Source organism: Aricia agestis, chromosome 2 (genome assembly GCF_905147365.1).
Source record: "Aricia agestis chromosome 2, ilAriAges1.1, whole genome shotgun sequence".
Taxonomy (NCBI): domain Eukaryota; kingdom Metazoa; phylum Arthropoda; class Insecta; order Lepidoptera; family Lycaenidae; genus Aricia; species Aricia agestis.
The window spans coordinates 3,032,439-3,043,811 of NC_056407.1; the positions used below are offsets into that span (position 1 = coordinate 3,032,439).

The 11,373-nt window shown below is 36.8% G+C and overlaps 2 protein-coding genes and 2 non-coding genes across 4 annotated transcripts; 2 read left to right on the forward strand and 2 right to left on the reverse strand.

Annotated features, from left to right (window-relative positions):
- Positions 1–561: 561 nt before the first annotated feature.
- LOC121740040 (60S ribosomal protein L23) lies at positions 562–2,001 on the reverse strand. Its single transcript, XM_042132744.1, has 4 exons — positions 1,895–2,001; positions 1,611–1,694; positions 1,187–1,314; positions 562–782 (listed from the first exon to the last, which is right to left on the reverse strand). Exons 1-4 carry the CDS (start codon positions 1,905–1,907, stop codon positions 585–587), a joined length of 423 nt encoding a protein of 140 aa, XP_041988678.1. The 5' UTR covers positions 1,908–2,001; the 3' UTR covers positions 562–584.
- Positions 2,002–4,359: 2,358 nt separating this feature from the next.
- LOC121740037 (proteasome subunit beta type-4) lies at positions 4,360–6,510 on the forward strand. The gene is made up of 5 exons (XM_042132740.1): positions 4,360–4,591; positions 4,752–4,964; positions 5,364–5,499; positions 5,921–6,066; positions 6,328–6,510. Exons 1-5 carry the CDS (start codon positions 4,455–4,457, stop codon positions 6,485–6,487), a joined length of 792 nt encoding a protein of 263 aa, XP_041988674.1. The 5' UTR covers positions 4,360–4,454; the 3' UTR covers positions 6,488–6,510.
- Positions 6,511–9,340: 2,830 nt separating this feature from the next.
- On the reverse strand, positions 9,341–9,447 carry LOC121740168. Its single transcript, XR_006037596.1, has one exon. It is a non-coding gene; the product is annotated as a U6 spliceosomal RNA (small nuclear RNA).
- Positions 9,448–10,171: 724 nt separating this feature from the next.
- On the forward strand, positions 10,172–10,278 carry LOC121740169. Its single transcript, XR_006037597.1, has one exon. It is a non-coding gene; the product is annotated as a U6 spliceosomal RNA (small nuclear RNA).
- Positions 10,279–11,373: the final 1,095 nt, after the last annotated feature.

The following is an 11,373-nucleotide window of genomic DNA, read 5'->3' on the forward strand; positions in this document are numbered from 1 at the left end:
TAAATTGACCCTTATTGATTGCAATATTATGAAGTTCAATATTTAATCAAATATTATTGCATTGAACTGTTTATCGCATAAAAAGACAAAATCTCTGAAAACTAGGCATGTCCATAAGAATCACAGCACACATATCAACTTTGAAAGGGATCTTCACCGTATCGCCTCGCCGTCAACCTAACGTATGCATGACCAAAGCTTATCAGCAGCTCCTGTACGTCAACTCGGCTACGACTCGTCGTCCCCGCGCTTACGGCTCGCCGACCACTGGCCCCAGATCAGTTTACAGTAAGGGTGGACAAAGAGACGTAAGCTTGGGGATGACGAGCCGTAAGCGCGGGGACTGCTAGTTGATCACGCATCGCATCCCGGTTTAAAGCCTGTTCCAAGTCAAGGCGATTTTGTTACGATTCCACTTAGTGTGTGTTGCAGTAAGGAGTTTCATACAAACAATATTGAACGGCTCAAGGCAATACGGTGCCAATCCCTTTCCTAGTTGATATGTGTGCTGTGAGTTGTTTCTCTGCATATACTAGAGGACTAAGTCAATGAAACAATTGGTTTTTCTTAGCCATATATTAAGTTTAAGCTATAGAGCTTGCGTTGGATGCTATACGGGGCCATAAGTCTGCACACTCCTTAGCGACGGGTCCTGTGATGGCTGATCCTTTCATTTCACCTTTGTTATTCACTATGACCCCTGCATTGTCCTCAAAGTATATAAACACCCCGTCCCGCCTTCTGAAAGGTTTCCGCTGCCGAATCACCACCGCAGGCATTACCTGAAAAATATTATTTATGATTAGCTAAAGAACTTAGTTCTTAATATTCGAAATGATCATAAATTACTCTCAGTCAGCCAAGGCAATATCAACAGTCAACAATTCAGTGTTAGAAGTAGCGAAACCATTGGCATATCATCACATATTAAAAACTTTTAAATCATTTATAAATCTAGGTCTAGTTTATTTCAGGCATATTTGTTAGTATGATAAATAATTTTGCTGCACTTTAGCAGGTCTATCAAACAGTAAGTTATTTTAAAGAGCTTAATCACTGTTCTCATAATTTAATATCTGACAAAAATACAAAAATTACACACACAGTCAAATTGAACATGCACAAAAGAGTTAGTCTTAACCCAAGTTCATGATATTTAAGGATTATAAATTAGTGTGGTGCTTACCTTTTTCCTGAGTTCGGGTTTACCCTTCTTGACGGTGGCGACAATCATGTCTCCTGAACCAGCGGCGGGCAGCCTGTTCAGGCGACCCTTGATTCCCTGCACGGCAATCACATACAGATTCTTGGCTCCTGAAATGTTGTTATAATTTGTTACATATAGATCACACATGTAGCAAAAGACAGCTCCGAATATCAACCTCCATACACTGAAAATAAGAGGTTATGAGGGAAGTTAGAGTACTTAGTGAAAACTACATATATAAGTAAAACAACAATCATTTTAAGGTACTTCAGACACAGCCAAGGAAAATATCATCATATTTCAAAAACACAACGTGTTCTAGATAAAGTATCATCACCAGTACCCGTGTTCTCAGCAGTACAATGACAAGTTTAGGTTATGATACAAAACATTCGCATTTTACCTGTATTATCGGCGCAGTTGATGACGGCTCCGACTGGGAGACCCAGGGAGATACGGAACTTCGCTCCCGCGGAACCTCCACGTCCTTAGGAAACAGAAAATAAACACTTTATTCATCTCTACTTATGTACACTCACTACACAACACATGAACGAGATGTATGTAAAATATGGAAATAAACATGCATTCACAGTTGTGGGGGCAAAATCAACTATATTCGCTTAAATTTACGAAGATTTGAACATTATTTAACCCGATTAAAACAGATTTATTTTAGAAACGAACCTCTCTTAGACATTTTGTTGTGTCAATTTTTTGAAAAGGAAATCAAACAGAGAATGACATTTGACGTGAACTGCAAATCCAACGTTTAGAAATCAGAAGTGTCAACTGTCAATGATATGGGCGGTATAGCAAGGCAAGTGGCGGCTTCTCCGGTTGAGTGTGGTAACAAGCGTTCTTTTCTTTTCTATTTTTTGTTTTTCAGTGCTTAATTCCGATTATTATTTACTTTTTTACTGTTGAATCTTCTATTTTTGGTTCTGGGTGTCTAAATATTGTATTTGTCCTCGTGTAAGTGTGGTTTTAAGTAGCTTAATAGTTGTTGTTGTTTACTTATAACAAGCGTCATGGACGCCGAACCGCCCGATCCCGGTGGTGGTCGCGATGATCAGGTTTACAACATGCAAAGTATAGATGCTATGGAATGTAGCAGCATTACAGCTGTTAATACAAGGTCGAGAAAACGTACTAATCCAGACAGCGACAATGTAAATAATAAAAAAGTTTCTGACAATACTCATTCCGTTCCTTCTATACAATTGCAATATGCTAGCCCCGAGTTTGAGAACAAGAAAATGTATAGTGTTGATGATGCTGCGCCGTTCTTGGTTCATGTTTCCAAACCTGAAACAGTAAATGGATCGGCATTACGGCCCATGGAATTTGGACAGTTTCTTTTCAAAAATGAAGTCAAAAACATAAAGATGGACGGTATTAAGAAGGTCGGTCGAAATCGCATCTCAGTTGAGTTCACCTTAGCTGCCCACGCCAATGAATTTTTGAATTTACCTGTGCTTGCCAATGCTGGATATATTGTGGTGATTCCATCATATAATGTATCACGCATGGGTATAGTACGTGACATACCAGTTAACTGGTCGATGGAGGAGCTGGTATCTAATATTTCTGTACCACCTGGTTATGGCGAAGTAATAAGGGCCCGGCGACTGAGCCGGAAGACTTTTAATGATCAGAACCAACCTGTATATACCCCCACCAAATCCGTAGTCCTGACTTTCTCTGGTCAAAAACTTCCCCCCCGCACTTATTGTTACTTTACATCCCTTCCAGTTGAATCCTATGTCCTTCCTACTATCCAGTGCAATAAATGTTGTCGTTTTGGCCATATTAAATCTCAATGCCGTTCACAACCTAGGTGCTTTAAATGCGGTCAGGCGCATGAGGGCGTATCCTGTGATGTTTCCAATCTGTCTTGTTTGCTTTGTTCAGGCTCTCATGCAGCTAACAATCCATCCTGTCCAGAACACACACGACAGAAGGAAATCAAGCTTGTCATGTCGCAGGAGAATGTCTCGTACTTTGAAGCCTCAGCTCGTTTTCGTCCAGTGAGACGTTCTTTTGCGGATTCGACTAAGACTGTTCCCACTGTGATCTCCGCAACCAGTTCTAGATCCCCGCCCAAATCTCCCGCTACAACTTCCTACAAAAAAACCGTTTTTATTCCTCGCCGTCCTATTACCCCTGTGCTGTCTGGTTATGATCATCAGGCACTCAGAAATATTGTCGAAGAACCTGCTTCCCAATTACCTAATGGTAGTGCATATCCCTCTCCTTTAGAAATCTCCCCAAACGACAACTTTATTGACTCCCTCATCAATACCCTTTCCCAACTAATCTTCCGGTTCAGTGATACCGGCCTACCGAACAAAACTCGTGCTAACTTGACTCAGCTTCTTAATACCGTCCTAAACCATGGATCAGTTCCCGATGATCCAGTGGAATTGTCGTAGCGTCAAAAACAAAAAACAAGACATTATTTTCTTAGCTAATAGATATAGGCCATCAATTATTGCCGTCCAGGAGACATGGTTAAAGCCTGGCTCACGTTTTCGTGTCCCGGGCTACTCATGTTTCCGGGATGACAGAATTGATGGCAAGGCTGGAGTGGCTATTTTGGTCTCTAGCCGGTGTATATATTCTTTGTTACCTCTTCCTGTACATAGTAGTAGTTTTAATATTGTGGCTGTCCGTGTTTTAAATACTGTTTATATATCTGTATATATCCCCAATCCAAATCCTACTATCCTTTCCGAGCTCTCACAGATTATCTCTTCTATTACCTTCAACCAGCAGACTGCAGATACAGTGGATAAAAGGAGTTACGAAAGAATTTTATTCGTAAAATAGAGCAATAAAATTATTTATTCGAAATCAATAATAAATTATATTGATTAAGTAATAAGTTGTGCTTTAAAATTTATAATTGATTTATATAATTAATTTCATTTCTGAACGAAGTAACATTCCGTTCTACGCCCGCATGCTATTTAAATTTTTAAAAATTGTGTTGAAAAAGTTATAAATAAGTAAATAACCACACGAAAATGTGCCAAAATTAAAAAATCTAAATTGATAGATATTTTGTTTACTTTTTTTATAAATATTAAATCAACACCGTTTAAATTTCTCAATTTTACGTATATCGGAACAGAAATAAAAAATTGAATTGTCATTCTCAAAGCGGCTTGTCATTGAAAATTGCAATTTATTTTGTTGAGTTTCAGTATTTTACCGATAAAATTGTTTTGATTCTTAAGTAAATATGGCTTTTATGGGAGATTATATGATGCCAGCTCCCTTATGGCAGAATGGCCCATCGCCCGGGGCGTTTTACAACTTCCCTGGAAACTCATCAACTCATCAACCATCAAAACACACAGTTCAGGATTTCAGATCACAGTAAGTTAATTCAAAGTTCATGTATTCAAATTTTTACTTAGCTGGAACGTTACAAAATTACATTTATTTTGACAAGCAAATTAAATTTAGTTTTGTGACTAAAAATTAAATGTTTTTTTAGTTATTATACTCTTGCAATGAGAATGTGTTTTTTTTTCAGCTCAGCTACGCCTATAACGACCACAACCACGGTTATCGGTGTAAAGTTTGACAAAGGCTGTGTCATTGCTGCAGACACCCTAGGGTCATATGGTTCTCTAGCCAGGTTCCGCGACTGCTCCCGAGTGTTGAAAGTCAATGACCTTATTTTACTAGGCTCCGGTGGAGATTATGCTGACTATCAATACTTGAAGGACATCATTGAACAGAAAATGTAAGTTTCTATTCACGTAATACATCGATCGTGGGAATCACAGACACAATAGATTTTCAATTATTGTTATGCGACAGCCGGATGCCATGGATTGATGGGTTTAATAAACTATAATAATGTCATACATTCGATTTTAATCTTAAGCAACTTATTGTAAATCATTGTGATAAGTATTGTCCTAAACTAATGTAGAAGAAATCATAGATAATATATTTTAACTTTAACCTCCCACTCTTACCACTCCAATAAGGATTTTAAAACACCTTGATACAATCTCTCAAAAGCCCAAGGGAAAAGCTAAAACTGTCTCCGGGCCCACAACAAAATTAATAAAATGAAAGGCAGGGGGATTACTAGTTGCCACTTTTACTGTCTGACCTGTTTTATTTATATTTGCAGTATTGATGAGCAATGCATTGGTGATGGTCTGATGCTGAAGCCCCGCTCCCTGCACTGCTGGCTGACCCGTGTTCTGTACAACAAGCGCAGCAAGATGGACCCCCTCTGGAATAACTATGTTGTTGCTGGAATACAGGTACCATCGAGGAAATTGATTCCTAGGCAGTTGACAGACCAACATCATGTGGTCGGATCATGTCAATTCAATGTTAATTGTGATCTGTCGGCTGGGTTTGATGTATAGCAGCAAAACTACGTAGGTCCCCCATCTGCCTAGGAATCAAGTTCTCTGATAGTACATAATTTTAAAAATTGCTTTCAAGTTTAGCACTCTGTAATTAATTTTTGCTGCCTACATTTAAGGAAGTGTTAGATTAAAGTTTTGCATTTTTATAAAGATTAACTTTCATATCTCATTGTGATGTTACATTACAAAGAGCTACCTATGGTGTAGTCTTAAGACTATTTTATGTGTAGAAAGAATTTCTTACTCTTATAATATAATTTTCATATAAAACTAAGTCACTAGACCTGATTTGTCTGTTCTTGTGTTACAGGATGGTGAGCCCTTCCTAGGTGCAGTCGACAAGCTGGGTACGGCTTACGAGGATGCTGCTATTGCCACTGGGCTCGGAGCTTACATGGCCACTCCTTTGATAAGAGATGCGTTGGAAAAGGGACCTCTAAATGAGGAGTCTGCAAAGTAGGTTTACAACACAGTTTTGAAAAACTATGTGGTTTACTACACAGTTTTGAAAAACTATGTACTCATTTTTTATGTGAATGAACAAATTACCTGTTGTTATTTTTTTGGCCTTTAAAGTTGGAGGATCTATTTAAACATATCATAGGTTGCAAAGTGTCATTATTCCTTCTAGGCATGTAATTATTTCCATGGTCCTGTTTGAGTTACTTAATTATTATAATAATATGTTATATTTTAATCATAATTATTGTTCTTCAGGGCCCTAGTCCGCAAGTGTATGGAGGTGCTGTTCTACCGCGACGCTCGCTCGTTTCCCCGGTATCAGATGGGAGTGGTGACGGCTGCCGGAGTCACTGTGGATGAGCCCGTCGAACTCAAACACGACTGGTCCCTCGCACACATGATTCATATGAAGTGAATATAATGTTATTTTTTATGGAATTTCGTTTTTATTTATCATCCCCATAGTTTTTAAAAGTTATGTTGCAACACGCATTTTTTTTCGAATGTATAATAATAAATTATGGGTTTCAATAGTTTGAATTGTTTTTTGCACCTAAAACAGTGCGTGCCGCGACATATTTCAGTATGAGTTGATTGTAGACCAAAACAACATTGGTTATTCATATGAACAAGCATAATTTATTATTTTATTTTATTTTTATTTAAACGGAAAACATACAGTGATAAAACTTAAATTAAAAATTAAGGCTGATTAGTATCTAAGCACTATTAACATGTTTCCACAAATAGAAGTCTAAACATTAACAACATTGCTTTACATTTAGGTAGACAAAAGTATTTGGCAATGATACAATAGTACACGTTACAAAAGCAACCCAATGATAATATCCATAGTACAAGAGTAATGAATCCAACAATCAGTGACCAGCTTCAAACCAATTTTTATTGATTGACTTTCTGATAGCATAAATAGATGAATTAAAAATGTCAATGTCATGGTGTTTACTCAAATCATTCAGGCAAGCAGGTTTTCTAACGAAGAAGGAATTCCTTCCTATAATTGGAATGGGAGAATGGAATATAAAAGGGGTTGAAGGAGCATATTCTGGATGAGCGGGAAGGGACTTTCCCAGGGTAATTTTAGAAACAAGAAGGGAGGAATCTATTTTATTTTGGGCAATATTTAGGAATGTGCAAATGTCAGCTACTTGACGTCTGAGATGCAGGGGTAGCATGTGATACCTTCTGCATCTCGATTCATAGTCAGTGTCAGATGTTCCGCATTTAATATAAATATGTAGGAATCTCACAAATCGTTTCTGGACGGATTCGAGCCTGTTAATATAGGTAATGTACTGAGGGTTCCAAATTTGGGAGCAATATTCAAGGACACTACGTACATACGAGCAATACAGTACTTTTAGAATTTTTATGTTTTTGAATTGGGAGCTCATTCTGATTACAAATCCAAGCGACTTGTTGGCCTTCGAGATAATGTGATCCAGATGCTTGGAGTATGAGAATTTCGAATAGTGAATAACGCCTAGGTCACGAATCTCTGATACTTTCTTTAAAGACTGTTCACGTAGTGAGTAGGAAAGGTTCTTATCTGCCCGGCTAAACGTTATCGTATAACACTTACCTATTAATATTTAGGTCTAAATTATTATCTCGACAATATTTTTCAAACCTGTTCAGGTCCTCCTGTAATAAGTTGCAGTCAGTGTTCTAATATTTTTGTAAATTTTCATATCATCAGCGTATAAGAGAAATTTGGAGTGATAAAAACAAGTATGTATATCGTTCACAAATAGGTTGAACAGAAGGGGTCCCAACAGAGAACCTTGGGGGACACCTGATGGTACAGTAGTCCAAGGGGAGGTAAAACCATTAACCACTACAGCCTGCGACCTATTTCGAACATAAGAGGTAAACCACCTATACAAGTTTCCATGAATTCCTGCATTAAAGAGTTTTTTCAGAAGCAGCGAGTGATCTATTCGATCAAAAGCTTTGCTGTAATCTGTAAAAATAGCGTCCATTTGTCCACCCGAGTCCATATTCTCAGCAATGTATTCAACAAAGGTTAAGAGATTGGAAGTTGTCGATCTACGCGGAAGAAAGCCATGTTGTTCAGGCATAAAGTGGTTTGCTATATAACTACTTGTGTATAAACATTTTTTTCCAAAAGCTTGGCGAACACGCACAGTTTTGAGATGGGTCTGTAATTTTTAATTTCATTTTTACTACCACTCTTATGAATTGGTGAAACAAAAGCTGATTTCCATATATTTGGGACTATACCTTCTGTCACAGATCGTTTAAATTATAGGGTGATAGGTAACGTTAAGGAATCTGAGCAACGGGATATAAATTGTGGTGGGACATTATCCGGGCCCGCGCCTTTAGTGACATCAACTGAACCGATAAACTTATTAATAGTTTCAGGTAGTTATATTTCAATACTTGATATTACTGAGTTAAATACTTATTTTGTTTTTGGGGGGGAATGTGTTGAACAAGTGGATTGTTACAGAAAATTACTATTGAAGAAGTCTGAGAATAAAGAACAAGCTTCCTCGCCCGAGGTAGTACTGTGACCTTCAAATGTCATAGAGGACGGAAATGTGCTATTGCTCTTATTATTTTTTATGAAAGACCAAAAAAGCTTGGGGTTTTTAGCTATCGCGAGTTCACAATTATCAAGGTAAAACTGATAACAACTATCTTCCATGGCCTTAGCCCTTTTGCGTAATAATTTAAAAGATTCATAATCAGATGTATTTCCATAGGTACGGTATTTACGGAGGAATTTGTATTTCTCCTTAAGTACTTTTTTAAGGCAGAACTATACTATAAGACTATATATATAAGAAAGAAATATAATAAAATAACTATATACCTATATAAGAAAGAAAAAGTTTTTTAAAACTTTTTTCTACCCAGAATAAGTTCACCTTTGTCATGTCACATGTGCTTGTTGGTAAATGTAATAGATGTAGGTAAATTATAATTTATTGTTAGATAATCACTATATTTTGCGGGATTAGATTACCTTTAAGAATCCTTATGCATAGCAGAGTAGATCATGAGTAGAATTCTATCATGTGAGCAATAGTGTCATTGAAATTACGGTAGATCATCTAAAAAGAGAAAAAAAATAGTAAGTTGGCAGTCTATTTGAAATATCCATTGATAATTATTATAAGTTTTATTTATCTGCTTACACATTTAATGAAAATAAGAGTTTTAGAATAAAGACTTATTAAAGGTTTTTCATCTTCAACTTTAAAAATTTGATTACTCAAAAAATGTGGAACGCTTCACGATTTTGCGTGTCATCCTTGCGCAGGGGCCATGCTAATCTTCTCTGTATCGTTCCAATTTTAGTATATGTACTGCCGAAGCGAGTACAACTACTGAGCAAACTTCATTCTATATATACTCAGTGACACTAAAAACATCAATAGCGCGATTCAGGTGTTACGAAGACTTTGTATGAAAAAAATTGCGACATTAAGGAAAACAAGTATTTTTCCAGAAGTTCATATCAAATAACTTGGATATTGTATAAAAAACATATAATTATTATTGTCAATATTGAGGAAAGTAATAATTTTAAATAACTTACTAATTAGCGACATCTATCGGACACGTCGGGAAGCATTGGCATACTGCTGGTAGAGCCACTAGAGCTATGTTTTGCTCTACCTACCTTGGCTGTACACGTACAGTATAATCAGTTGTAATTAAAATAGGCGCTTCAAATTAATTAAGTAAATTACAATAAATTTATATTAAGTATAAATGAGATAAGTTCTTAATGTCAGTTTCATTTTAATATTTTAAGGACCATTTCATGCTCTACAATTATTAATATCAAAGTTGTACAGCAAATTTTCATAGATGGCGCTCTGTCGAACCATTTTCAAGATTATATTAATTATTACTTATAAGTTATGTTATAAGGCTTTAAGATACTTCCTAATATTTATTTATTTAATATTTGTAGCAAGCAAGCAACAAAATTATTATGTATCTATGTCAAAACTTCTACATTTTTATACAAATCCTAAATCGCGCTAACGGTGTTTTTCGTGTTCCTGAGTCTATATTGAACAAATTTAGTACAGCAGATGTACTCGCTTCGGCAGTACATATACTAAAATTGGAACGATACAGAGAAGATTAGCATGGCCCCTGCGCAAGGATGACACGCAAAATCGTGAAGCGTTCCACATTTTTTGGACATTTCATTTTCAAAGCATTTTATAATAATTATGCTGTCCCGGCAAGGTTGTTATGCCATATAAACTATTTCAATTTTCGCCCATACCTATTAGTTTATTGAAGTGACTAAATAAGTATGTCACCACTCACCATGGCAAACTCCATCGCTATCCCATCGCACAAAGTTGTAATATTATAATTTACTATTCTTTATTCAACATATTATGCACTTATCAATATAAAAAGTAGATGTCGTCCGATTCTCAACCCTAGCCGATATGCTCGCTAAGATTCACGAAAATCGGTCGAGCCGTTTCAGAGGAGTTCAACAACGCACCCCGTGGCACGAGAATTTTAAATATTAGATGTTGCCTTTATAACTAAAAAGATCTTAAGTAGGTACGCCAGTGCAAGATGGGGAACCTAAATTTAAAGAAATAGAGCTTAATAAACTTAAAAGCTCAATCGACGGCAAACCCGATAAACAGTGTTATTTTTTTACTTCTAAGTTCCTGCCATGATTGTGTTGCATCAATTACATCAACAATTGTTGGTTACTGAGGTGCTGTTCCGTTGCCATATAAAGTGTAGTTTCCTCACGGAAAAAGTGCCGAGACTCGCACTCTGAGGCAGAGGGCGTTGAGTATAATAATTTAATTTCTGTTATGTAAAGTATGGATACAGTGCCCGTCACAAGTAATAGTACTTAACTAATTATAATCTAATGTTATCTATGCAAAAGTTGACGTCCTCACTGAGAGAAGTGTCATGAACTCACACTCAGTTTTTTGAACTTTAGTTTCCCCGTCATATTTCATAAAACACAAAAAACGAACAGACTTTGCATTACGAGCTTACGGTAATCAACTACGACATAGGTCGTAGTTTACAATAATTGAGGCCGGAATTAATAAATCCATAGAAGATTCTATGAATTCGACACATGCAAGCAATAGACGGCCGACAACAGTGCAGACTGCAGACAAGGCTTAAAAACGGCTCACCCCAGGTCACAACCATAGGTCTACCGGGATCTGATGGCAAAAAGTGAGAAAAGAAATTAACTCTAGCAATACCGGGGTAATTGGACTAAAACATTTTGATTTTTTT